This window comes from Cydia strobilella, chromosome 27 (genome assembly GCF_947568885.1).
Source record: "Cydia strobilella chromosome 27, ilCydStro3.1, whole genome shotgun sequence".
In the NCBI taxonomy this organism is placed as follows: Eukaryota; Metazoa; Arthropoda; class Insecta; order Lepidoptera; family Tortricidae; genus Cydia; species Cydia strobilella.
Genome location: NC_086067.1, coordinates 1,141,134 through 1,167,874, shown reverse-complemented (window position 1 = coordinate 1,167,874; position 26,741 = coordinate 1,141,134). Strand labels below are relative to the sequence as shown.

General features: G+C 40.0%; 2 protein-coding genes across 2 annotated transcripts in view; one reads left to right on the top strand and one right to left on the bottom strand.

Moving 5' to 3' along the window:
- The window catches only part of LOC134753659 (uncharacterized), a 75,602-nt gene extending 67,042 nt beyond the window's left edge, over nt 1-8,560 (bottom strand). The window contains exons 1-8 of the mRNA XM_063689600.1: nt 8,477-8,560; nt 7,493-7,594; nt 6,030-6,156; nt 4,826-4,963; nt 3,937-4,033; nt 2,285-2,434; nt 950-1,091; nt 481-651 (exon numbers count right to left, since the gene is read on the bottom strand). Coding sequence (XP_063545670.1) covers nt 481-651; nt 950-1,091; nt 2,285-2,434; nt 3,937-4,033; nt 4,826-4,963; nt 6,030-6,156; nt 7,493-7,594; nt 8,477-8,496 — 947 coding nt within the window. The 5' untranslated portion in view covers nt 8,497-8,560. The remainder of the gene's footprint in view (nt 1-480; nt 652-949; nt 1,092-2,284; nt 2,435-3,936; nt 4,034-4,825; nt 4,964-6,029; nt 6,157-7,492; nt 7,595-8,476) is intronic.
- A 788-nt stretch (nt 8,561-9,348) lies between these two features.
- On the top strand, nt 9,349-26,352 carry LOC134753647 (kanadaptin). Its single transcript, XM_063689587.1, has 10 exons — nt 9,349-9,783; nt 11,264-11,396; nt 12,777-12,969; nt 14,340-14,517; nt 15,277-15,448; nt 16,256-16,404; nt 17,887-18,047; nt 20,353-20,511; nt 23,844-24,037; nt 25,922-26,352. Exons 1-10 carry the CDS (start codon nt 9,525-9,527, stop codon nt 26,331-26,333), a joined length of 2,010 nt encoding a protein of 669 aa, XP_063545657.1. The 5' UTR covers nt 9,349-9,524; the 3' UTR covers nt 26,334-26,352.
- The last annotated feature ends 389 nt before the right edge of the window (nt 26,353-26,741 follow it).

The following is a 26,741-nucleotide window of genomic DNA, read 5'->3' as shown; positions in this document are numbered from 1 at the left end:
GGTCACCGTAGCCTATGGACGCCTACAACTCCAAGGGTGTTGCCGACCCTTTAAAACCTGTACACTCTATTTTTGAAGAACCCCTTACTGTAATCCGTCAACCTGGACAGGGAGAGAGCTTATAAGTGATAATTTATGCGGCTGTTCATTTTCACCCTGCGTGTGTGGGTCGAAGATGTAGCAGACTGTTCTGCACTGCGAGCCAACTTCAGGTGGATGTCCGCAGATTAAGAAATAGCGGTCGCTGACCGTCAGGATAGACATGTAGTTAGAGCGAGAGAGACATATGTTTAAAATGAGACGTACAATCGATGCGGCTGTCCATTCTCGCTCTGCATGTGAGGGTCGAATATGTAGCACACTGTTCTGCACTGCGAGTCAGCTTCAGGTGGATGTCCGCAGATCAAGAAATAGCGGTCGCTGACCGTCAGGTTAGACATGTAGTTAGAATGAGAGAGATATGTTTAGAATGAGACGTACAATCGATGCGGCTGTCCATTCTCGCTCTGCATGTGAGGGTCGAAGATGTAGCAGACAGTCTTGCACTGTGAGCCAGCTTCAGGGGGTGGGGGATGTCCCCAGATCAGGAAATGGCGGTCGCCGACGGTAAGGATGGACATGTAATTGGTGCCGACTCGCTTCTCCATTAGCCTGAAAATTGGTAAGAATTGTAGGAAGATAAACATGTGACAAAGAAATAAAACTATGAAATCGGATTATATCGCGTATATTAATTTTATAATACATCCCGACGTTTCGAACCCTTTACGCGATTCACGTATTATTAAGTCGAATAGCTCGACATGTTTCGGTCCAATTTACGAGGACCGTCTTCAGGCGAGTCTGGAGTCGAGTTCGCAGATTTGCGAAATCGACTCCACACTCGCGTTCGCGGCTTCGCGCCGCGATTCGGGCACGAGTGTGGAGGGAGCTTATGACAAAAGCTAACCCCATGAGATCAGGCGCTGAGTGTATGTTGTCCGGATGCTTGGCCAGAATCCCTTGGTCCTTCTCCTGGATTTTGACGGTGTACTTGTGGTCATTGAAATAGAAGGAGGTGAGGAGTTGCTTCAGCTCCAACTGACGCTTGCCTAAATAAATGAATAAAGTAATCATTAATAATTAGTTCCTCCTTGAAAAGTGGACGGTGCAAATGGGAAGGGCTGATTTCGACTTTGACGAAGTTAATAACATCCCTCGCAGACATTTCTGTTTGATACAAAACTAGCTTTTGCCCGCGACTTCGTCTGCGTGGACTTAGTAACAGCAGCTAAAGTAAGTATAGCGCCTGGAAAAATTATCATAGCAATCATTCAATTTGAGCATATTATGCACACAAATTTGCAGGCACTTCATTAATTATCTCAATTCCACCCCGCTTTTTACTTTCTTAAGGGATGATTTTCGGGATAAAAACTATCCTATGTCCTTCTCAGGGACTCAACCTATCTCTATGCCAAATTTCATCTAAATCGATTCAGCGGTTTAAGCGTGAAGAGGGAACACACAGACAGACAGACTTTCGCATTTATAATATTATTATGAACTAGCTTTTGCCCGCGACTTCGTCTGCGTGGACTTAGTAACCCCAGCAAGAGTAAGAATAGCGCCTGGAGAAAGTCTTATAGCAATTATTCAATTTGAGCATATTATGCACATAAATTAGCAGACACTTCATATTATCTCAATTCCACCCCGCTTTTTACTTTCTTAAGGGATGATTTTCGGGATAAAAACTATCCTATGTCCTTCTCAGAGACTCAACCTATCTCTATGCCAAATTTCATCTAAATCGATTCAGCGGTTTAAGCGTGAAGAGGGAACACACAGACAGACAGACTTTCGCATTTATAATATTAAGTATGGCTTTTTTTTTCTTTTTTTGGATTAATTTAGTATATATGCGATGGGATAGCGCATTGGTGATTATGACTTGGAACTCCGGTAGCCGTTTAAGAAGTGTCTTACGGTAGATGTCGCTAGAGCCTCCCTAATGGTGGAAATATTCGCTGCATCGGGTACGGTCTTGGTGGCTCAGATGGTAGAGCACTGTACTAGTGATCCAGTGCTCATGGGTTCAAGTCCCACCCAAGACAGTGAATTTTTATCGGAGACGTTTCTGCTCGATACGAAATTAAAATTAAATTAATTTGACGAAGTCATCTCTATCTTCAAATAATAAGTAGATATGTGTTATGTCCTCTTAAGTCCCAGTCCACTATAAAGGGCGTATTCCAAAATTTAATTTAAACTTTTATTAAATGAGACAAAGGTTACATCTTACCCTTGTAACACTTCAACGCCAGCATGCACTGGTGGTAGAACTTATCCCCTGTATCGACAATTTCGTCCACATCCCGTCGAGTAAGTTCTGAAGCTGCCTTATCGTTCAGTAGGGCGCGCGCTACGAACGCTATGCACGCTGTTTGGGTTCCTGGAGGAATAGATATGATTTTAAATTAAAAACTCATTTTTCCCCTCACTAGCTCGGAAAGCCGTCTATTATCTTTTAAAACAAGCGGGGAAAAACGCATTTTATCCACTAGTGGGGAAAGTAATTTGACCTTGGATGGAGCGTGTTTAAGTAGCTTGACAGATAACAAAACGTAAAACGCTCATAATAATGGTTCGTTCGATATTAATTATCATTAAATAAATGGTTTGAGAATCTAATAAAAAATACCAAATTTAGCTTTATTTAATAATTTTAAGTCACAAACCTTAAAATTCCATAAGAAACGTTAGATTTTTTATAATAATGTTAAATATAATTCTGAACGCACAAGTTGAGTCGATGCAATTTCAAAACGCATCGTTGACATTTCATACGTCAGAACAGAAATGTCAACATTGTCAACAAAATTTTTACTGTTCTTCTCACCGACTCACGTAAAAATCAGAATTTCTAGTGTTTTCTGTTATAATATCGTAAAAAATTAATGATTCCAGTGATGAAGATGATCTAACGCCTGTGGATGTTGCACTTTCCTCGCTATAGTGAGGGGAAAAGTTTTGTGTTACACACGGGTGCAAATGTATTTTACTTCTCGTGTGTTAAAACACTCGCTACGCTCAGGATTCTATTTTAGAATCACTCGCTTCGCTCGTGGTTCAACTATAGAATCCTTCCGCTTGCTCATGTTTCAATTCCACACTCGCGGTAAAATACAACTTTGCACCCTTGTATAACAAATAACTATTATAAAGGAAGTTTTTAACACTTTCGTTCCATATCAAAATGAGAAATCTGTGATGAAAACCAAGTGAGGAGTCAAGAAACAGACACGACGAAATTTTTAATGCGTTCGAACACTTCGAGTTCTGATTCACAAATTCTACATAGTTCATTCAGCAGTCTTCACCGTACAAGCAATTTTACGAACCCTTGTCTCCGTGTCCTTTGTGTAAGTACATATTGATCTCTGTAGTGGTGTTAGATAAAAATACCTAATTTACCTTTACAATAGGGGGTATTACTGCAATGTTCTGCCACCAGAGTGCAGGACTGGCATCTTTAGTAAACCATAGAGTAACTCATACATACTGAAGTTTTCAGAGATAATAAAATATGACATTGATGCATCAAGGCGGTTTGTTTACAAAGGACCTTGTAGTGTGTGTACTATGTCTCACCCCCACATGTACGTAGCTGTAGTATATAATAGCATATACGCGTTAGTTTAACTGAATATATTCGTATTTAGACTCAACAGTTGTATCATTGAAGCCACACCTTACATGGCGATCCTGCCAGTCCGACCGGGAAACGCGAATCCGAAATTTTGCTATCTGCCTCTTTATCGCTCGAATATTCGATTCAAGAGTGACAGATATGTGATTTTCTTGTTTCGCGATAGACCCTCAAATTGTGGTAGTGGCGTCCCCTACGCAGAGTTTCGCGTAATATTCCCTATTATGCACAGTCATGAAACTCACCACTTCCAACGCCGCACCGGTACCGCTTGGAGTTGCAAGCTAACTTGCCACGCAGCATCATCTTGTTGCGGTCCACTTGGCTGAAGTTGTGCCATATCTGGGAAACACAAGACGTTTACAAACTTAGAAACAAATATTAATTGATACTCAACACTAAGTGTCTTCAAGACCGAGTGAAGAATGTCGAGATCGACGCCGCACCAAAGTGCAAGACGTCGGATACGTCATTATCAAACTTAAATGGAGCTGGGCGGGACATGTTGCCAGACAGGTGGGCCAAAATATTAACGGAATGGTGGCCGCTATCAGACGAAAGGAGTGCCTGGCGTCCGTTGCCTCGTTGGGTGGACGACATTTGGAAGACTGCGGGTCACTTCTGGATGAGATTGGCTCAGGACCGGGATAAGTGGCGTACTCGAAGAGAGGCCTATGCTCAGCAGTGATAGAATGATGCGACAATATGATTGGTCGAATAGATTTGTAGCCCACCAATACTAAATTTACGGTCGGGAATAAAAAAATGTGAGGCTGTGACAAGGACAAACAATAATAGCGCTTTCTCTGCTACTCCTATTGAAAGATACATAAGACTATACCGTTCGGTCATTTCCCCTCACCCCTCATGACCGATCCAGTTATACTAGATTCATGTCTTGAAAAACCAAACTAATCCCAATATAGCTGAGTTTCCCTCCACTATTAGCTTTCTTAAAAAGGGACCTGGAGGTAGATAGATTATGTTACATTTAGGTGATACCTACACCTTTCTCCATCCTTCTCTGGAGAAAACATCCCGCTTAAAATGAGATAAAGTGTGTGTGAGAGAGAGAGAGAGAGAGAGAGAGAGAGGGAGAGAGAGAAAGAGAGAGAGAGCGGGAAGGATAGGTACCTTCTTCAGTTTGGCGCACTCGTAAAGCTCCTTGTTGATCTCCTCGGGCGGGACCCGCAGCATGCGCGGGCGGCGGCGGCGCCGGCGCCGGTACGGCGGCACCCAGCGACGCAGCGTCAGCGCGGGCAACTCTAGTTTCTGCAACAATAACGGGATTTTAGTTAGACCAAAGATAGATATAACTCCGTAATAAATAGATACAGTCTAAGAAAAAAACGTGCCTCGAAAATCAAGAAAATTTGATTCTCGTTCAGAGGGCGCTACTAGTTTTGGCCTACAGTCGAATAGATGGCGTTGACGGTTTCGTTTGTTATTTAACAATTTTAACGCATATCAGTGAATGAACATGGGTCAAAATCATAAAAATACTTAATGCAAATAAAAAAAATCATTTATCTATATTTAAATACATTCTATCGTATTTTTATAAATCTTCATTTTTAATTTTAAAGTGTGTCGACAGATGGCAGTGAATTTACTGGGGTTACAAAATTTACTATGACAGTACCGCTCTTGTATAAGTTACTCTATGGTTAGACCAAGATAAGTTGACAGCGATTTTGTTAGCCGAGACGGTGCAAGTGTTAGGTACTTTAAAAGTTAAACTTCTATGAGATTATGAAGTTTAAGAGCCCATCAACGTGCTCACTAGCGCCACTGCTAAATAATTGTGATTATTTAAATTAATTAATATCCTTAGGCAACGTTTCTGGAGTACAAACAGTTGTATAGTATCTGTACTGTTTCCCCATAATACTATTCCATATTTTAGCCATGCGTATGCGTAAGCATAATAGGCACAAGTCGCTAATTTTATATCGGTGCATTTCTTAATTTCATGCAAGGCATCGATGAATCGACTTAATTTAAGGGATATTTTAATGGACATGTTCTTGCCAGTTTATTGTAGCATCAAGCGCAGTAACCGTGATGGCCCCATCAGCATCGAAGCTTCACGTCCGCACAGCGCAAGCACTTTCGTGACACTAGTTATTTCACGTCGCATTTACACTACGAAATTAGTTTGCACGACACTAATTTCACCAAAAAATCGTGCAGGGCACGAAATTGATTTGTTTTCATGAAATTAATGCGTACCTTACGAAAATATTAAATTACACGTGAAACTGTTGGTAAAACTACTGTCACGAAATCAATTTCACGCCACTAATTTCGTAATGTAAATCCCGATTTAAGTACTAACCAGCGGTAGCTCTCGTCTTGGAGGCCCCGGCGGCTTCCACGGCCTGCAGACTAGCGTAGGCCTCCTTATGTCGGGCCACCGTCGCTTGAAACGCCTCCTTCGCTCTTCGGCGCGCCGCAGTTGTTCTCTGTGATCAAAAACGATAAAATATTTTTATTTATTACATATGTGTGTCCTACTGCTGGGCAAAGGCCTCTCCCCCTCTCCCTTTCCAATCCTCCCTGTGCTGAGCAAGATCCCGCCAATCCCGCTGGAACGCATCCAAGTCGTCCCGCCAACTCTTTCCCGGTCTGCCTCTGCCACGACTACACTGGGGATGCCAGCTAGTGGCTATTTTGGCCCATCTGTCATCATGCATCCGGCAGACATGTCCAGCCCAGTCCCACTTTAGCCTGGCGATCTTCACCCCAACATGGACGGCTCGGGTTTTGAAGCGAAGCTGTGTGTTCCTCACCCTGTCAGATCTTCACCACTTACACACCCAGGATACCCAGGATACTTCGCTCCATTGCTCACAAACCTTGAGCCGGTATTTCTGCGCCTCGCCTCAGTTAGAAAAATTTATAAAATAAATAAATACAACGATTACACCGTTTCCACACTGATCTGCATGATGATGAGCAAGACAACGCTATGCACGTATATAGCGGTGTCCTGATCACACCGGAATTGCGTGTGGATCTTAAAAGGCCTTAAACTCAAGTGGCCTAAAACAACAGACGCTCTTAACTCACAGTTAAAAGTCAAAGGTCTTACATTTCTTAGAATTTTTGATAGAAATACTTGTAACTGAAAATATAGGTACATTATAATTTATAATGATCATTAGCCGGGTCCACACAGAGCGAGCATACGCGATACGCGCGAGGCAATTTCCTCAAACACAAAACGGCCAGTGTAGGTAGACGCAAAGAGGATATAATATATAGGATAGAGCGGTACTATCATAGTAAAATATGTAGCCACAGTAAATTCACTGCCATCTAGCGACACACAATTAAAACTAAAAATGAAGATCTATAAATATATCACAAAATGTATTTATATATGGTTAATGTTTTTTTTATATTTGCATTAATTATTTGTATATGATTTTGACCCATGTTTCACTGATATGCGTTAAAATTGATATATAACAAACGAAACCGTGGCGCCATCTCTTCGAGAATCAAAGTTTCCTGATTTTCGAGGCACGTTTTTTCCTAAAGGCCCCTCCACACTCGTGCGCGAATCGCCGAAATCAGCGAAATCGACTACACACAAGCGTCCGCGGCTTCGCGCCGCTTAGTCTGGAGCGGGCTTAAGATTGTATCCATCTATGTAGACGTGACGTGCCTCGGTCAAGGCGGCGCGCCCGAGACACGTCTACACTAGCCGTTTTGTGCGAGAGGAAATTGCCTCGCGCGAGTCGCGTATGCTCGCTCTGTGTGGACCCGGCTATCAGTTAACGTGAACTTGCTTACTCAAGCAAGAGCTGAGACTGCGTTTTCGGCGGTGGCTCTTCCTCGACCGTCTGCATTTTCACCTTGGAGCGCCCTTGTTTAGGCGGAGGTGCATCTCCGGCACTGAAAAACAAAAGCATTATCTTCAAATCGTTTCCCCTCATTTTTCCTCGGCTCATTTAGGTAGGAGTAGGAGTCAGCTAAGCAATCATAAGAACTAACATAGGCACTAGCTTTTTTACAAAAGCGACTACCGTCTGAACTTTCAATCCAGAAGGGAAACTCTTATTTGGACTAGTCCGGTTTCCCCGTGGTGTTTTCTTTCACAAAAAAGCGGTTGGTGTGATATTTGATATTTCGTACCTAAGTACATCAAAAAACTCGAGGATCACACCCGCGACACAATATTAGAAATTAAAAATAATTGTAACTAAAATATATGCCCCTCCTCCCCTAGGTAGGTATCTTGCAACGAATCAGCTAGGGGACACTCTTGCTTCAGTTTGAAAGTCGTATGCCTAAAGCCCGCTCCACACTCGTGCGCGGGCGTTGCAGATCTGCGAAATCGACTCCACACTCGCGTTCGCGCCGCGATTCGCGCATGAGTGTGGAGGGCCCTTAACGATATGGATTTAAAAAGCTTGGTCGATTCAATGTCCGTTATTGTTGTTAATGATGCAGGGTGGATGCAGGTATTTGTAAGAGAGATGTCTATACCCAATTCTATTTGACCAATAATTTTTAAGTTTTAACATAGTTTTTATAGTTGGTCAAACCAATTTGTCAGTCAGTAAAAACAAGGAAAATTATACTCATCCCTTTCTTTTGGGTGCTAGTAATAGTGTAAGACAAAGATAGTATGATTCTCTCTGTCTATGTTTGAAAAGAGACAGTCCTTTGACAAACTATAAGTCTTATTTTATATACACTACTAACAAAATGAGATCACTGTTGTCTTAAAAAGTTAATAAACGAATTGGATTGAATTGTATACAAAATACTTACTTTTTACTGTCAGGAGGCATTATTCTGTCTTCGAAAATTGAACCAGTAGGTACTATTTTCCGGAACGACGGTACGTCGCTGTTATATTTTTTTCTGAAATGAAAATTTTAAAGTACCTAATTACACTTAGATAGTCAAATACCATAGGATCTACAACATGACTATTTTTACCCGAATAGGTAGAATTAGAAAAGGGTTGTGTTGTGTCAAAAGTTTAAGGTGTCCTAATTTAAGGGACCTCGCTTATAAACAACACGAAAACAAGTGACCGACAGATGTACTACTCACAGTACTTAAACTAGAAAGCAAAGAGAGTACAGCGGGTACCTATTCTTGCTTTTGGCATTTCCCCTGTTGGGGTGGCTCCCTATTCGAGCGAAATAACATTACGTTGTGCCTTACCTCTATAAAAACGATATTATTAATACTTACACAAGCACACATTAGTTTTTCAATTTTTTTTACGTTTTATTTTAATTTTATTTAATTAAAAACAACACAATTCCACAAACGCAGCCATAGATTTTTGTATTTATTAACGTCGTGATGCCCTTTTGTTTCGCATGGAAAAAAAACATAATGTTGAAAAATAAACGCTTTGGTTCCAAAAAGTTTTTATAGTTTGTCCACGGACTGTGCTTTCAAGTAAACATAGACAGAGAAAGTTATACTGTCTTTGTCTTACGCTAGTACTAGACTAGCACCCAAAGGAAATAGAGTATAGTTTTTTTTGTTCTTACTTACTGACAAATTTGGTTTGCCAGACTATTTCATTATTAGTTTGGCAGTATATTTCATGGTCATAGCCAACCGAATACGTGAAAAAAATGCTGCCAAGATGGCCGCCACCAAGCTGTCACGTCACTGTCACTGTCATGTCTGCATCTCATCTCACGGGCCTCACGGCTTTTGTGAATTCGATTCGCTTATTGTTTACTATATTATTCTAATTTATAAATAATAATTTATTAAAGCTGCATAAAAATCATTGAACTGTTGCTTTAAAGCCGCAAATCTCATAGAATATCCGTTGGACTGCAAGAAAACAATGGATGAAAAGTCGGAACATGATGAAACTTCCGCAGAAACCGAGTTTAAAAAGCCTGTGCTGGTCGGTCGCATTGGGAAATTGCCTAAAAAGGTTAAGACTGAACCTGAGAAGGTTCCCCCATCCGAACAGAAGTCTGAACCGCCGAGCAAGCCTGAATCTAGCGCGAAAAGTAACCTCCCGCCGGCGGTTTTATTGAAAGAGATTTCCACTCCTATACCGTATAAAGAGCCTAAGTGGTCTGGCCTTTGCCCTGATGGTAAGTTATTTTATTGTTAAAAATGATTGTTGTTAACTTGTTACTGAATAAATCATTTTTTTTTCATGGAATGTTATTGTAAACTATTATATGATCCTTGCACAATCAAATTCAATATTGAGTAATTAAGCAGTCTACATCAGAAATAGGTGTGTAAAGACTGAGCTGCTATTGTCGTTATGTTATATCTTCTTGATGTTGTAACTTTTATTTATATTTTTCTTATTTAACTGTGTTTAGTCATGTTATTTTTTGTCATTTTTCTTCTTGTCTGTTGCCTTCCGTGATTTTTCTCACTTGACAGTCTCATCGGAAGATCAGCGCTGGAAGCCATCAGCAATATGATTTCGTGGCACTTTAATCATATTCTATGTTTTATTTTTATATTATGTAATATTTGTTTGTGCTTACAAATAAAATTTTATTCTATTCTAATATAAATAAATAAATATTATAGGACATTCTTACACAGATTGACTAAGCCCCGCGGTAAGCCCAAGGAGGCTTGTGTTATGGGTACTCAGTCAACGATATATAATATATAAATACTTAAATACATAGAAAACACCCATGACTCAGGAACAAACATCTGTGCTCATCACACAAATAAATGCCCTTACTGGGATTCGAACCCAGGACCATCGGCTTCACAGGCAGGGTCACTACCCACTAGGCCAGACCGGTCGTCAAATATGTACTGCTATTGTGGGTAACTAAAGCTAGAATGTCATTTTTAAGCTGGACTTGTTGACTGTTGACTTGCAAAACCTAAAGGCACTATTTTATAACCTAATTGGTTACATCTTTGACAGAAAAAGAACTAAATATCTTATACTTCATATGAGGAGTGTCTTTTTAAAAGGGGTTATTTCTATGAAAACCACATTAAAATAAAAGCTCTATTGAAAAGACACTACAGAAGTCCCGATAAACTGGTACGAGGCGAGGTGCTCACAATATCTGAACTCGCACTCTGACGCTTTGACAATAGAGGCGTGTTCAGATATATGTGAGCTCCTTAGCTGCTCCGATATATCTGATAGTGACTGTACAAGCCAGGGCTAAAACCCTTGAACCCTAACTTGAAACTGCATTTTGATTCCTTTCTAGGGTTCCGTACCCAAAGGGTAAAAACGGGACCCTATTACTAAGACTCCACTGTTCGTCTGTCTGTCACCAGGCTGTATCTCATGAAACATGATAGCTAGACAGTTGAAGTTTCCACAGATGATGTATTTCTGTTGCCACTATAACAACAAATACTAAACACAGAATAAAATAAATATTTAAGTGGGGCTCTCATACAAGAAACGTGATTTTTTTGCCGTTTTTTGTGTCATATTATTACACAAAAAACGGCAAAACCCTTCGTGCGCTAGTCGGACTCGCACTTGGCCGGTTTTTTTGTATTCTTAGTCCTACAATATTTATGATGTGACGGTGTGCTACAAATATTTTACAAATTTATTATATTTTTCAGGTTCCGACTATGCCCTGGAGGTCATAAAGTCTGGTATGATAGTGGATAAAGTGCCACTCACGCAGCAACCATACTATGTGTTTGGACGCCTCGCCAACTGTGATGTTGTCATGGCACATCCTACTATATCCAGGTATGAACAACAAAACTCTTAAATTCATCATCATTCAATTTAAGAGCTGTGGGCTCTTGTCGGTGCAGTGTGATGAAATTGTCTCCACCTTGGTTGATCCGAAGCCAGCCCTTTAGTGTCCTGGTACGACACGGCCCCTGCATGCTCCTTTACTTGACTCAATATAACTATTTCTTGGTCTTCCCCTACCTCTCCTTCCATTTATTTTCCCTTCTATGATGTTCCTGATGAAGTGGTCGTGTCGTAGCAGCGTAATTATATGTGGTATTTTCTATAAAAAGGGACCTTATTGTCGATGGCGCTTACGCCATTATAAACGATGCTCAGATATAAATAAAATGCAGCGCGACGCTGTGCGGCGTAAGCGCCATTGACAATAAGGTCCCTTTTCATAGAAAATGCCCCATATAGCAACAAATTTATTAATGTCTTGGAGATATTATTGATAATAGGTTAGATGACAAATTTTCAGTAATGGTATCAATCGATCAGGTTTATTTTTAGGAACACATGTCTATATGGGACCCATTGCATTAAAGCAATACAAAAGTCAGAAATGATAGTCATAAGTCCGACCGTCGTACTTCAAACGCTCCTAACAAAACGATAAGTGAACGTGACGTCAAGTTCACTGAGAGCCCATTTTGAATGTATGGACAAAATAGGAAAATTGCGTTTTTGTCGGTGAAATATTGCGTTTATGTATATAGTTGCTGTACAATCTTTTTTTGGATAAAATATAAGAAATCGAACGGTACCCTTACTTTTTTCCTTTTCGGAAGTTGAAAAATTACTTATATTTTGAAACTTTCAAGTCCTGTATTTTTGTATGATTTCCATATATTATTTTAATGTCTACATTATTGTGATAAATTACTCATTTAATATCTATGTTATAATAATAATAATATATTCTTTATTGTGCACAATGAAACATGATTAAATACAGCAAATTAACATAAAAAACTAAGCAGCAACAGGCGGTCTTATCGCTTAAAAGCGATCTCTTCCAGACAACCTTCAGGTAGTAGAAATTAGCGCAAGGAAGAAATATGTATAAGGGTAGCAAAAATAAATGGAGAACGAGTACAGGAAAAAAAAAATATATCAGCACAACTAAATATATAACAATATCAATACATGCATATATGTAATATATACAATAAATATATATAATAATAATAATAATAAAAGACGTTTATTCAAGAAGTTGTAACATAGGTACATAATAAAAGTACACGATAATGCTTACAAACTATATATATATTCATACATACATGCATAAACATGTTATGTTACTAGATTTTGTTATAAAATTCAACGTGTGTCTTCATCCCTATTAGTTTACATTGAAAATGTAGGATATTTCTTTTATTCTAGACATCACGCAGTCCTCCAATACAAAGCTTTTGCTGAAGGTGACGAGCCACCTTCCGGCTGGTACCTCTATGACCTCGGCAGCACCCATGGGACACATCTCAACCGGGACAGACTGAAACCAAACCATTATAACAGAGTCCGTGTGGGGCACCAGATCAAGTTCGGCAGCAGTACAAGGACGTATATAGTTTTGGTAAGTATTTTACCAGTAAGACCAGGCGTGACTCACTCCGCGATATCGTCGCGCCGCTACAAGTACATGCGGCCGCCCCCAATTCTGGTGTCTAGTCCATAGTAATTGCCGCGCACCTCTACGGAACGGACGCCTGTTCGCGCTTGCGCCACCTAGCGGTCATGTCTGTCGTAATAGAAGCGTTTTGTTAGAGAGTGAATCTTCTGTACCTAGTACCAAAGATAGATATAACTCCGTAATAGATGGATACAGTCTAAGGGAAAAACGTGCCTCGAAAATCAAAAAAATTTGATTCTCGTTCAGAGGGCGCTACTAGCTTTGGCCTACTGTCGTATAGATGGCGTTGACGGTTTCGTTTGTTATTTAATAATTTTAACGCATATCAGTGAAAGAACATGGGTCAAAATCATAAAAATAATTAATGCAAATAAAAAAAAACATTTATCCATATTTAAATACATTTTCTCGTATTTTTATAAATATTTATTTTTAGTTTTAAAGTGTGTCGACAGATGGCAGTGAATTTACTGGGGTTACAAAATTTACTATGACAGTACCGCTCTAGTATAAGTTACTCTATGCTAGTATTATTATTTATTATGTGGTAAGACGATGAGTTTTGCAGGCGTAAGGCCTATGGATCTCTCCGCGTGATCTAGGATTTATAGCTACGCGTCGCGCACCTTACAAGGTGCAAAAACCAGTTCGCTATCACACGCGCTCAACGACGGACGCTGCGCTCGCTTTAATTATACGACAAAAAACCGGACAAGTGCGAGTCGGACTCGCGCACTAAGGGTTCCGTACCATTACGCAAAAAACGGCAAAAAATCACGTTTGTTGTATTGTACTTAAATATTTATTTTATTGTGTTTTTAGTATTTGTTGTTATAGCGGCAACAGAAATACAAGTGAAAATTTAGCTAGCTAGTCACGGATAACTAGTCACGGTTCATGAGATACAGCCTGGTGACAGACAGACTGACTAACTATAATAAATAACAACAGACAAATACTAAAATTCTTTAGAGATATAAAAGTTTAAGTGTCAGATACAAAATATATGTAATAAAAAAAAAACATCAAATTATCCTTAGAAATGTAAAGGGTCTCCAAGACTGGAATTCTTGTATAAATAATTAAAAGACAAGAAATTAGATCAGACAAACAGGCAAGAACCGAATGAAGTGTCTCACTTAATGCCACTCAATAAATGTATCTTACTGTACCTGTATGATCTTGGGGGCACCCAAGGAATCCACTCCCTTCGGTCGTGTTTTAATGTATCACCAGATCACCCCTCATTGCGATTTCTTACTTTCCGCACTTGTATAGTAAATAACTATTATCCCACCATATTTTTTTCCCAGGGCCCAGACTTCGATTGCGAAGGCGAATCCGAACTCACCGTGACAGAGATAAAACAACGCGCGCAAACCATGAAGCAAGAAAGAGAGAGGATGATACAGGAGGCCGCGGAACAGAGAGAGAAGGATAGAGAGGCGGAGGAGAGGCGAAAGGAGGAACAGGGGATAGATTGGGGGATGGGTGAGTTACATACTTTATTTTCTATTATCTAAAAGTCAGCTGCCAAACCTACTGTAACGTTTTTTCAATCCTCGTTCAACGTCATTACTCTTAGCCGGGTCCACACATAGCGAGCAGCCTCGCGAGGAAATGTCCTCGCGCGGCAAACGCCCGGCCTCGCGCGGCGCGTGCTCGTGTAACTTTTGCCTCGGCACGTTTGCCTCACCCGAGCCAATTTGCTCGGCAAGATGGCGTCATTCAGTCAGCTGTTCAAAATGGCGTCGCATTATTTTGCTTTTTAAACCAATTCGAAAGAAAAGGAGGAAGAAAAGAAGGAATCATAGGAGATTTTGGGTGCGGCAATTATATAGACACATATCGCAATATATTTTTTCCGTGTTTTGACAACTTTTGACGTAAGTACGAACAAATCACACGCAAACGTCTGAGGCGGCTTTGAGCATGGCGAAAAACCGCCGCCGCTCGGGCGAGGAAAACGCGCGCGCCGCCTCGGCCGAGGGACGTCTACACTGGCCGTTTTGTGCGTGAGGAAATTGCCTCGCGCGTATGCTACACGCTATGTGTGGAGTTGTGGACCCGGCTATTAAGGTTTACTGATGGTGATGACTAGTACGCGATTTTGCATCGATGACGTAAATTACCGGTCTATAGAACAGTCAGCGCCGTTACGTAGATATTTTAAAGGTTCATTTATGGTGTTTGTAAGCTCATAATCCATGTAACAAAAAAAAACTTTACATGTACACTTTCATTTTCCAGGTGAAGACGCAGACGAAGAACCAGATCTCTCCGAGAACCCTTACGCGGTCACCAACAACGAGGAGCTGTTCCTACAGGACCCTAAAAAGACCCTGCGCGGGTACTACGAGAGGGAGGGACATGAACTGACCTATGATTGTGACGAGAGAGGCGCGGGACAGTTCTTATGCAGGTAAAGATGTGTTTAGAGCGCTGTAGAAGTTATTTAGAGTAATATAGAAAAAAATAGAGTGCTGTGGAGGTGATTTAGACTAAGAAATTAGAGGGCTGTGGAGTTAATTTAGAGTAAGGTGAAGTATATTTCGTGTGATTCGGAAGCTTCAAAAGCCTATTTGTAGCGAGTCATACATGTGGTAGTATTTAAAAAGTAATAAAGAACCTGACCTCTCTAACGAACCTTACGTGGCCACCAACAATGAGGAGCTTTTCCCACGGGACCCTCAGAACAAGGGTACTACGGGAGGGAGGGAAATGAACTCACCTATCATTGTGACGTGAGAGGCGCGGGACAGTTCGTATGCAGGTAAATATGAGTTTAGAGTAATTTAAAGTGGCGTAGAATAAATTAGAGTGCTGTGAAGCCGATCTCGTTCAGTTAAATGTGAGTTTAGAGCATTGTAGAGGTGATTTAGAGTGATATAGAAGAAATTAGAGTGCTGTGGAATCTATATTATTTGAGCAAATATGAGTTTAGAGCGCTGTAGAGGTAATTTAGAGTGATACAGAAGAAATTAGAGTGCTGTGGAGTCGATTTAAAGTGATATTATAGAAGAAGTTACAGTACTCTAAAATTTATTTCGAGAAAATATAGTACCCTAGAGCCAATTAGTAAGTAATAAACACTTCATTCTATGAAACCAGGATATATAACACTAGATATAGAATTGAAAGTACAAAGGCGAACTTATCCCTATGGGGGATCTCTTCTTTATTTAGAATAGTGTAGAATAAAGTCTCATGCGAATTTCATTGTATACAGGGTAGAGTTGCCGATAGAGGACACTCGCGGCCAACCAGTCATCGCTGAAGTATTGCACAAGGGGAAGAAGAAAGAGGCCGTTGTGGCATGCGCCCTTGCGGCATGCCGCTTGTTAGACCGTGCTGGGGTACTGCGACAGGCATCTCATGGTGAGTTTACTTAGTTACTGCTAGCCTTTCTCCGCAGACGTCTTGTCTGGTTGCTCTTGGCATAGGCCTCTCTCATATTCCTCCACGAGTCCCTGTCCGGAGCCCGTGAGCCATGGTGAGTTTATCTCTTCCTAACAAACACAAAAACTTCAAACTTACAGTGGATATCTAATATTGTCTTCAGTTACCGCGATAGTTACTCATGAAATAAAACTATGAAAACTATTGAATCCCGACGTTTCGAACCCTTTACAGCGTTCGTGGTCAACGGGTGACTGAGGAAAAACTACAAAGTGCAAAAATAATTACATACTAAAAATAAAGACAGACAGACGTTGGACTCTTTTTGAGTCAAGAGTTAAAATTGAGAGATCTGAAGATAGAGCTCAGATCTGAGACGAATAACGAACATCAAACATTTATTCAGCAAATAGGTCACAGGGGCACTTTTACATGTCAATTTTTAAAAACAATAAAACAATTACATAAATATAAATGTCAAATTACACTTTAAAAAAAACTAATAAAATATAAATAGTCAATAGTCAATATATAATCTTTATTCAAATAGGCCTATTATTGATGCAGTTATTATTATTCTTAAAAAATACGGAATAAATTAAATTCGCTCGATTACGCTAGCCGACGGCAGGATTAGCAGGGATCCCGAACATAAGTATTAAACTCTCTTGGTGCTCAACAAGTTTTAAAGAATTAGTGTCTAGTTTCTCATAGCATTTAGTTTCCTTTCTTTATAATAAATATTTGTGTTCATTCCGTTCTTTTATTAAAGAACCTCGTCTTAGAATCGTAACAAACTATCATTTTCTGTAACATGAAATGATTCAATCAGTAGGCAGATATAGGGACCGTGCGAGTTGGAGGGTCTGCCATTTTGTGGCCTGAATCGGAAACATAAACTATATATTGACACTTCACGCCAAAGCGAGTGTCGCCCTCTACCGTTCATATACGTTTTCTTGTGTATTGTATAGGTAGATTCTGCCATCTTGTGGGCTACATTCGAAGCTTAAACTTGATAAAAAGATAGATATAACTCCGTAATAGATGGATACAGTCTAAGGAAAAAACGTGCCTCGAAAATCACGAAAATTTGATTCTCGATCAGATGGCGCCACTAGTTTTGGCCTACACTCGTATAGAGGGCGTTGACTGTTTCGTTTGTTATTTATAATTTTAACGCATACCAGTGAAAGAACATGGGTTAAAATCATATAAAAATAATTAATGCAAATAAAAAAATCATTTATCCATATTTAAGTACATTTTATCGTATTTTTATAAATATTTATTTTTAGTTTTAAAGTGTGTCGACTGGGGTTACAAAATTTACTATGACAGTACCGCTCTAGTATAAGTTACTCTATGCTTGATATTTACACTTCGCGCCAATAAACTGGGGAACGTGTGCTGTCCCCTACAGTTTATGCACGTTCCCTATTGAAGTCTCCTTTATTTCAGAGTCGCGTCGCCGCAAGCAGCGCGACTGGGGCGCCGACGACTACTACGACAGCGACGACGACGCCTTCCTCGACCGCACCGGCGCCGTCGAGCGGAAACGCGACCGGCGACGAGACATGTACGGCGACAGCAAGGAGGACCCGCTCACTTACGACAAACTGGTGAGTCAAACATGACACGTTCCTCGACCGCACCGGCGCCGTCGAGCGGAAACGCGACCGGCGACGCGACAAGTACGGCGACAGCAAGGAGGACCCGCTCACTTACGACAAACTGGTGAGTCAAACATGACACGTTCCAGACATGACAAATCCGATCAAAAACATTACAATGTAAAATAAGTTTTTGGCAAAAATTTCATTTTTGGTACTGTACTTTTCTTTCCACGAACAACTAATACTCATCGAGACAATTAGCCTCACGCATGAAGTTTATATTTGAACGAAATATGTTTTATTCGGATGTTTGTTACCGTTATATCATGTTACAAATGCATTTCCGTTTTTAAATTTCAAGAATAAATGACAAGTTATAAAGAATTAAACAATAAACTACAAAACTTAAATTTTAAATTACCATTTAATCACTTAAAATTATAAATAAAAAGTACAAAAATTTGCCCGCGAAAAGCTAGCGAGCGAAACGCTCGAAACGCCACGTGACGTCACGCGTTCGACAGATTAGTGTCATTAGTAGCAAACGTCAGTTGGGCCGCCCAACGTGTGACGTCATCACGCTCTGTCGAATTCGCGCCAAAAATTATGAGCGTTTCAACCGCTCAAAAATTTTCAACATTTTAAATATTTTTTAATAAAATAATGTTAAGGTTTACAAAAGTATTTTTATCATTTCCGGTGTTCCAACGATATAAATTATGAATCCATAAATAAAAATAAATTCATGCATGGAGCTAATTCTAAAAACCCCAAACACAATTAGGTTGCGTTGTTTTATGACAGAGTTCCTATTACCACCTCTTGTCTCCATCAACAGATCAGCTCGATGGTATCATAATATTGCATTGTCACCCGATTTACATATGTATGCAAATTTTCAGTTTCAACGGAAACCGGAAAGTGGGTCAAATTTAACTTGCAAGATTTGACCCTTACAAACATGTTACATACATATTACACACATACTTACATAGGTACATTGCAAGTTAATAAAAAGCTTGTAAAGATGCAAGTCTCGCAACGCAATTCTTCTACTACAAAAAAGTTTTGAGATGTAATGATAATGATACCAAGTCGGTTATTTTAGTCAGTGCCAGGGGAAGTTAAAACCGTATCAACATTAGATATCTTTAATTTTCTAATACTTATAATGACTTTGCCATCACACGGCTGCATAATGACATATAAGGGATCATCGTCAACTATTAAAAATTATTCTAATTGAACATAACGCTAGCGCAGTTTGGACACATAATGAGGGCCAACGCGTATGAATTCGCCGCTAGGGGCGCTAGTGTAGATGGTGGTCTTTTCCATAGTTCGAAATGTCAAATGTCACTTGACACTTCAATGACTGACAGCTGTTCTTTAGTCTTTTGGACCACCATCAACAGAGGCGCCAACTGGTGAGCAAAAAAACGATAGCCCTCATTACGAGTACGGTACCAGTAAAGCGTTATTACAAGACGTCGAAAATGGCCTGAATGGCTTCGAGAAAAGGATGGTACGGTCGTGCCTAAAGAAACAAAGGTTTTGCTCGACTTGGCGGGGGCACTCCCGTACCCCCAGATACCTCGAGAATGGCATTCTGATTATTAGTATGGCTTAAGGCTCTGACCACGTGTTAAGACCTATCTTAACAAGCAGGTAACAGATAAGTAGGTATTAGCATACCTAAATACCTACTTACCTAATCTAGACAGATTAAGTCTCTCAATCGTCTGTATGTGGCACCACAGTCCTATGATATGTAAAGGTGACATCTACCGAAACTATTTTGTACTAGTATAAGTGCTCAACAAGCTTAGTTAGCTATGTCAATGTATGTAATAGTTCATAACCAATGTGTAGTGTCATAGTGTGGCGCTGTACTTAACTATATAAGCTTCTACATGTATGTAGATAAACTCACTTTTTCTAACCAGCCTTCTGTAAACATTAAATTTAGATATCAGTATTCCCTGCTTTCATTTGGTCGCCATTACCTCCAACGCTGAACACCACGCTAACTTTGCCTCAACCTGGCAATGACAATGCATATGTACGCCATACTTAACGTACAGATGTAGTGCATAATCCTTCACCATCATATTTTCACGGAAACGCACGAACATGACATGATGTTATACTATTTCATTCAGTCTCAGTACAAAAAGTACTGAGGTTTATCTGTAGCACTTGGCATGAAAACTTAGCGTGGTCAGACTCTGTAGTCTAAGCCTAGTATACAATTATTTACAAATGCCATCACCATTTCTTACTTGCTAAATATACATTTCTTCATTTTCAGTTGGATCAAATCAAAGATCTAGAAGAGAAGATTGCCGCAGAACAGAAGACTCTAGAACGACTGCGAGCCGCCAAAAACCAACCTCAGGATATGGATGACTACATGCAAGCCATACCCGGGACCACTATGGCACATAAGGCGGAGATATCTAAAACTAAGGTTTGTTATGACTAATCCTTATATCGACGAACAGACAGACAGAAACAGCCTCAAGATATGGACTACATGCAAGCCATACCCGGGACCAATATGGTACATAAGGCTGAGATATCGAAGACTAAGGCTAGTTATGGACTAGTCCTCATAGCGACGAACAGACAGGCGGCGGCGGCGCGACCACGGGGTCTTTATTCACTAGCGTATGCGACCTACTGCGAACTACTACCGTATCTTCTAACGCGTCCGAGTGTACCGACTTGTTGTCCATCTCTCCACCACTATACACTTGGTTGCCGGTGGAGCCTTTGCTCCATGTATGTGTCTCGGTAGACGTGGTCTTGCCGGACGAGGGGGTAGGGGTGTCGGTGAGCGCGGGGGCAGGCGGGCCCTTAGTGCGCGGTCTAAGATTTCTCGTACTCTTCGTAGACATCTTCTTCTTTCTTGAAACACACGCGGGGGTCCCTAACTATATACAAATTTACCTGCCTAACGCCTATGCCCTGACGCTACAGAGCGCAACGTCAGTGCCCCTAAGCGTAAATCCCTCGGTGCACTGAATCTCCCGCAATGACAAAGTGCAATGCCTAGAGCGTTCGAAAGCAGTGTGATGGTATCACCATGTGACACATGCAACGAAAGTTGCCAGGACACGTGAGTGGAGGAAAACCTACAACACAGCACGGTCCGACCGGCAAGCCGGTATGGTGGGGTATGGAGGGGTAATTAGGTAAGGTCTGAGCCGAAGCGTACTTCAAGGCTCAGCGCGTTCGTTTTTCGAGCTTCTTTTTTTCTATCTGAGTGGAGAAAAATCTCGACACAGCGCGTACTTGTTTCTTTCTTCTTTCTGATTGGAGAAATCTCAACACTCAGCGCGTACTTGTTTCTTTGTTCTTTATTCGGCTATCGAAGGACCATAATTGTTGAGCGTAGACTATTTTTCCGATGAAGCTCGTACGCGAAGACTGGAACACGCTGATAATGAATAATAATAACAAAATCCATTCTAGTCGAATAAAAGCAAAAAAACACTTCTTCATAATGTCAATGATGTCACAGAATTAATAATATAAAAGTTTCGAATTCCTTACTTGTTGGTTTTCTTATTTTTTGCCAACTGTATTAAAAAACGTCGTTCGATACACTTGCGGAAATGTCATTCTTCACTCGTCCCGAGTCTTGCCACTCGCCTACGGCTCGTGCCAAGATATCTCGGTACTCGTGAAGTAATGACATACTTTCCGCACTAGCATCGAAATGTACTATTATTGTGCATGTTTTCAATTATGTTATTTAGGTTAGACATAAGCATGCTGTCGCGAATAGGTATAAGTAGGTCTAGGGATAAACTAACGTGTAAATATAAATGACGATTCTGTTTGTGTAAATTATTGTGATAACTGTTTTATTTTACTATTTCGTGTGTTTTATGTTTTATTTCTATATTTTGTGCATAGTTATAAGCCAATCAATGTTTATTAAATATTAAGAATCAATGTCCCACAATAAATATGAAACTATGAAATATGCATGTTTTTCGTATTCTTACATTAACAGTAGGTTTTTATGTTGATTACGACGTTTAAAGGAAACTAATATTAACACTCATCAATAAGTAGTCATGAATTGGAACAAGTATAAATTTAAAAAAATTGGAAAAGCAAAAAGCAGTTCGCGAAAACCAACTTTCCGCACGCTAAACAGCCACGAAAAGTAGCACTTTTTGAGCAACTGTATTAAAAAGAATATTAACTTACTTACTTACTAAGGTTTGTTATGACTAGTGCTTATATTGACGAACAGACAGACAACCTAAGGTTTGTTGTTATGACTAGTCCTTATATCGACGAACAGACAGACAGACAGAACCAGTCTCAAGATATGGACTACATGCAAGCCATACCCGGGATCACTATGGCACATAAGGCTAAGATATCTAAATAGAAGACTTCTTGCCTCGCACAGTTAACCTGTGGAATGAGCTATCGTTCGCGATATTTCCGAACCAATACGATTTTCTAACCTTCAAGAAATCTTAGGGGTCATCCATTAATTTGTTCACAAAATTTAGATTTGTGCCATTTTCAACAAAAAGGGTACTTATAGTCTCCTTATTGACAGGCGCTATTTCCATAAAGCTTCAATTTGAATTTAACCTTATCGACAACCGACAATGTGGTACCTTTTGGTTGAAAATGTCACATTTTTAGTAGAGATGCACCGGATATTCGGTTACTATCTGGTATCCGGCCTAACCGGCCCTTATTTTAATATCCGGCTGGATACCGGATAGTGATTTAATATCTTTATTTTACTTATTAACTTTACTTGATTTCGAAGTAAACAAATTGGATTTAATATCATATCATTTATTCCATTGTAATCATGTTCATTTGTACATACTGGTCTTACATATTGGTCAAGTAGGTACATGATACCCTGCTAGGGTGTACAATATTGGATCTTAAACTACTTATTTTGAACTTATACCTAGTTTTAATTTCTTATATAAACTTTTAAATAAAATTGTGTCAAAAAAAAAAACAATAATAATAAGATAAAACTAATTCATGCATTAATCATTAATAATCATAAATTATAGTCATACTCATACTCGAATGAAATTTAACAATAAATTATTAATAGTTATCATAAAATTCATAAACAATTTAATCATTTCGCATTATTCAGACTTTCATCATTAAGAAACAGTCACGGTCATAGTGGTACTCGTTTATTATTTTAAAACAAATATTAACATTCCACTCACTCGCACGCGCACTCATTTCGAACCTAGAAATGAGTGCGCGTTCACTACGAAACATATCAAAATCTTCACAATGCGCACCTGAAAAAGCGAAATGTAGGTATAGTTCCGCCGGTCGAATATTCGGCGGTCGGATACCGAATATTAGGCCGATGGTCAGGCCTAACATCCGGTATCCGACCAAACAACTATCCTTGCATCTCTAATTTTTAGATTATCTCGATTTACCAACTTGTTATATATAGTTTGTCAAAGGACTGTCTCATTTCAAACATAGACAGAGAGAATCATACTATCTTTGTCTTACACTGAGGGCCGGATCTAGAGTAGAGCGAGTGGAGCGGCCGCTCTGGGCGCCGGATGGCAAGGGGGGCACTAAAATGGCAAATGAGAAAAAAAAGGGTAAAAAGCTTTAACGAACGGCACCAAAACCCCATTTCGCTCTACCCTGATTAAGGACTCGGGCCGGCACTGTACACTGGTACTAGCACCCAAAAGAAAAGAACGAGTATAGTTTTTTTTCTATTATTTACTGCCAATTTGGTTTGACCAACTAGGTATATTACAGATGGGCATTAGTAAGCTGCAGAGCGAGTTGTCCTCCCGGCGCCGCCTCGCTGAGTTAGCCCGCCCGGCCGCCGCGCCGCCCATACTCACCAAGAGCGCGCCCGCGCCCGCGCCGGGACCGGGACCGGGACCGGGACCGGGACCGGGACCGGGACCGGGACTCAAGACCGCCAACTCCGTCGTCTATGGAAAAAGGTTCGTTTTTCATTCATAGTGTTTACTCTAGTTCCTCATAACGTGAAATAAGAATTGAAACGCCGATTTGCAACACAATTATATTATTAATAAATTAAACGCGTATACATGTTATTTCTTTGAAGGATATTGCAAAAATAAAAAGCTTGACAATGGCCGCGCTTATATAGGTCGCAGGAAACCCGTAGCGCGCGATGTGTGCAGCGCAGCGCCATCTACCATGAAATTGAGTATGCTTTCTTGCTTGCCGCAACACAGTTTTAGAGTTTTTTAGTCCTAGTCATAGAGTAACTTATACTAGAGCGGAACTGTCGTAGTAAATTTTGTAACCCCAGTAAATTCACTGCCATCTATCGACACACTTTAAAACTAAAAATGAAGATTTATAAAAATACGATAAACTGTATTTAAATATGGATAAATGTTTTTTTTTATTTGCATTAATTATTTGTATTATTTTGACCCATGTTCTTTCACTGATATGCGTTAAAATTGTTAAATAACAAACGAAACCGTCAACGCCATCTATACGACAGTAGGCCAAAACTAGTAGCGCCCTCTGAACGAGAATCAAATTTTCTTGATTTTCGAGGCACGTTTTTTCCTTAGACTGTATCCATCTATTACGGAGTTATATCTATCTTTGCTCTTAGTAAATATTTTTTCATTTTCAACCTTTTCAGAGTTCCGTACACAAAGGGTAAAATAGCTAGACAGTTGAAATTTTCACAGATGATGCATTTCTTTTGCCGCTATAACAACAAATACTAAAAAAGTACGGAACCCTCGGTGCGCGAGTCCGACTCGCACTTGGCCGGTTTTTTTTTTTTCATTATTTATTACAAGATAGATGCTAGTCGCCGAGTTGCAGAAACCTGCCCGACTAAGACTATAAGTAAATTATAGTCTGTCAAACAACTTTGTCAGTAGGAAAAAGCGCGAAATTCAAATGTTATATGGGACGATAACCCTTGACGCCTACATTTTTTATATTTGCCATTTATCTACAAAAATCATTTATCCATATTTAAATACATTTTATCGTATTTTTATAAATCTTCATTTTCAGTTTTAAAGTGTGTCGATAGATGGCAGTTAATTTACTGTGGTTACAAAATTTACTATGACAGTACCACTCTATCCTATTATATCCTCTTTGGTAAACTGCAAACCGAGTTACCTGAACACGCACTCAAGCGCCTTGACAATAGGGGAGTGTTAAGATATTTTTGTGCACCTTGTCCGCTTTGATATATCTGATGGCGACTATACAAACCAAACTCGGCAAACTTTGTGGCAAACACGGTACAGTCAAGGGCATAAATATATATTAGACCGCGAGCCAGGCGCAAATTTTGTCAGTCATCGCCTCCCGGGCGAAAACTCGTATAGCGGTTAACGGCTATGTATGATGAACCCTCGTGAACGTCAGCTGCCGCTCCGTTGGTGGGTTGATGAATGGCAGTCACCGAAATGCGTAACACGGTCTTTCCACAGCGATACAATCGGCTGACGATTTTGTTTATTCACAATAGCATCTAAACTATCATCTGACAAAGTATCAAGCGGGAGGCGATGACTAAACTTTTTTTATAGAGTTTATTTGCTGCCATTCCTCAACCCACCAATGGAGCGGCAGTTGACGTTCACGAGGGTTCATCATACATAGCCGTTAACCACTATTTTTCGCCCAGGAGGCGATTGGTCATGGAAATCTGTTCCTGGCCCGCGGTCTATATATACATTCCCAAAGTTTAAAAAAGATGTGTACGCTCTTACTCCTTAGACAATAAAGTCGTGTTCACATATTTTTGAGCTATTTGTCTGGATCGATATTTTTGCCTTCGACTGTACATATATAAAATACCGTTTTCTTCTTTGCAGAATAAGACTAAAGGACGACAAAAGGCAACTCCCGAAACCGACGCAGCAAAAACAACAAGAAACTGAATTCATTGAAGAAATGGACTCCGACGAAGAAGAAATACCAAATACAGCCACAGATAAAACGGACAAAAATACAGATAATAAAAATTCAGACATGGACACTATTACAGATAATAAAAACTCGGGCATGGACAAAAATACATATAACAAAAATTCAAGCAATACGGATAATAAAAATGTAGATACAACCACAGATAATATAGACAATGCCACAGAAATAAATAAAGCAGAGATGAAAGAGAAGAGAGTGTTCGGCCCCATGAGGCCGCCGGAGAACTATGTAGTTCCGGAGAGTTATTTTGAGCAAGAGTCCGATAGGGATATGCCTGAAATGACAGATGATGTGTAAATATAGTTGTATTGAATCATTGCTCGTTTTATTTTAGTTGGAAGAATTTACTAGAATTACTAATTACTAGATGCAACGGATAGTTATTTGGCCTGATACCGGATGTTCGGCCTAACCATATTCGGTATCCGGTCGCCGAATATTCGGCCGGCGGAACTATACCTACATTTCGGTTTTTCAGGGGCGCATTATGCAGGTTTTGACCTGTTTCATTGTGAACGTTCGCGCGGACGATTTCTAGGTTCGAAATGCGTGCGAGTGGAATGTTTAAATTGTTTAAAAAAAACGAGTACGATTATGACCGTGACTGTTTCTTAAATCCAATTTGTTTACTCCGAAATCAAGCAAAGTTACTATCCGGTATCCGGCCGGATATTAGATTAGGGGCCTGATAGGCCAGATCAGGGA

Excerpts from the sequence above, each read along its gene's own strand:
- LOC134753647 (XM_063689587.1), top strand. The coding sequence starts at position 9,525 with ATGGATGAAAAGTCGGAACATGATGAAACTTCCGCAGAAACCGAGTTT. Across the intron at positions 20,512-23,843 it reads CGGAGATATCTAAAACTAAG|ATGGGCATTAGTAAGCTGCA; the intron begins GTTTGTTATGAC and ends GGTATATTACAG. Across the intron at positions 24,038-25,921 it reads TCCGTCGTCTATGGAAAAAG|AATAAGACTAAAGGACGACA; the intron begins GTTCGTTTTTCA and ends TCTTCTTTGCAG.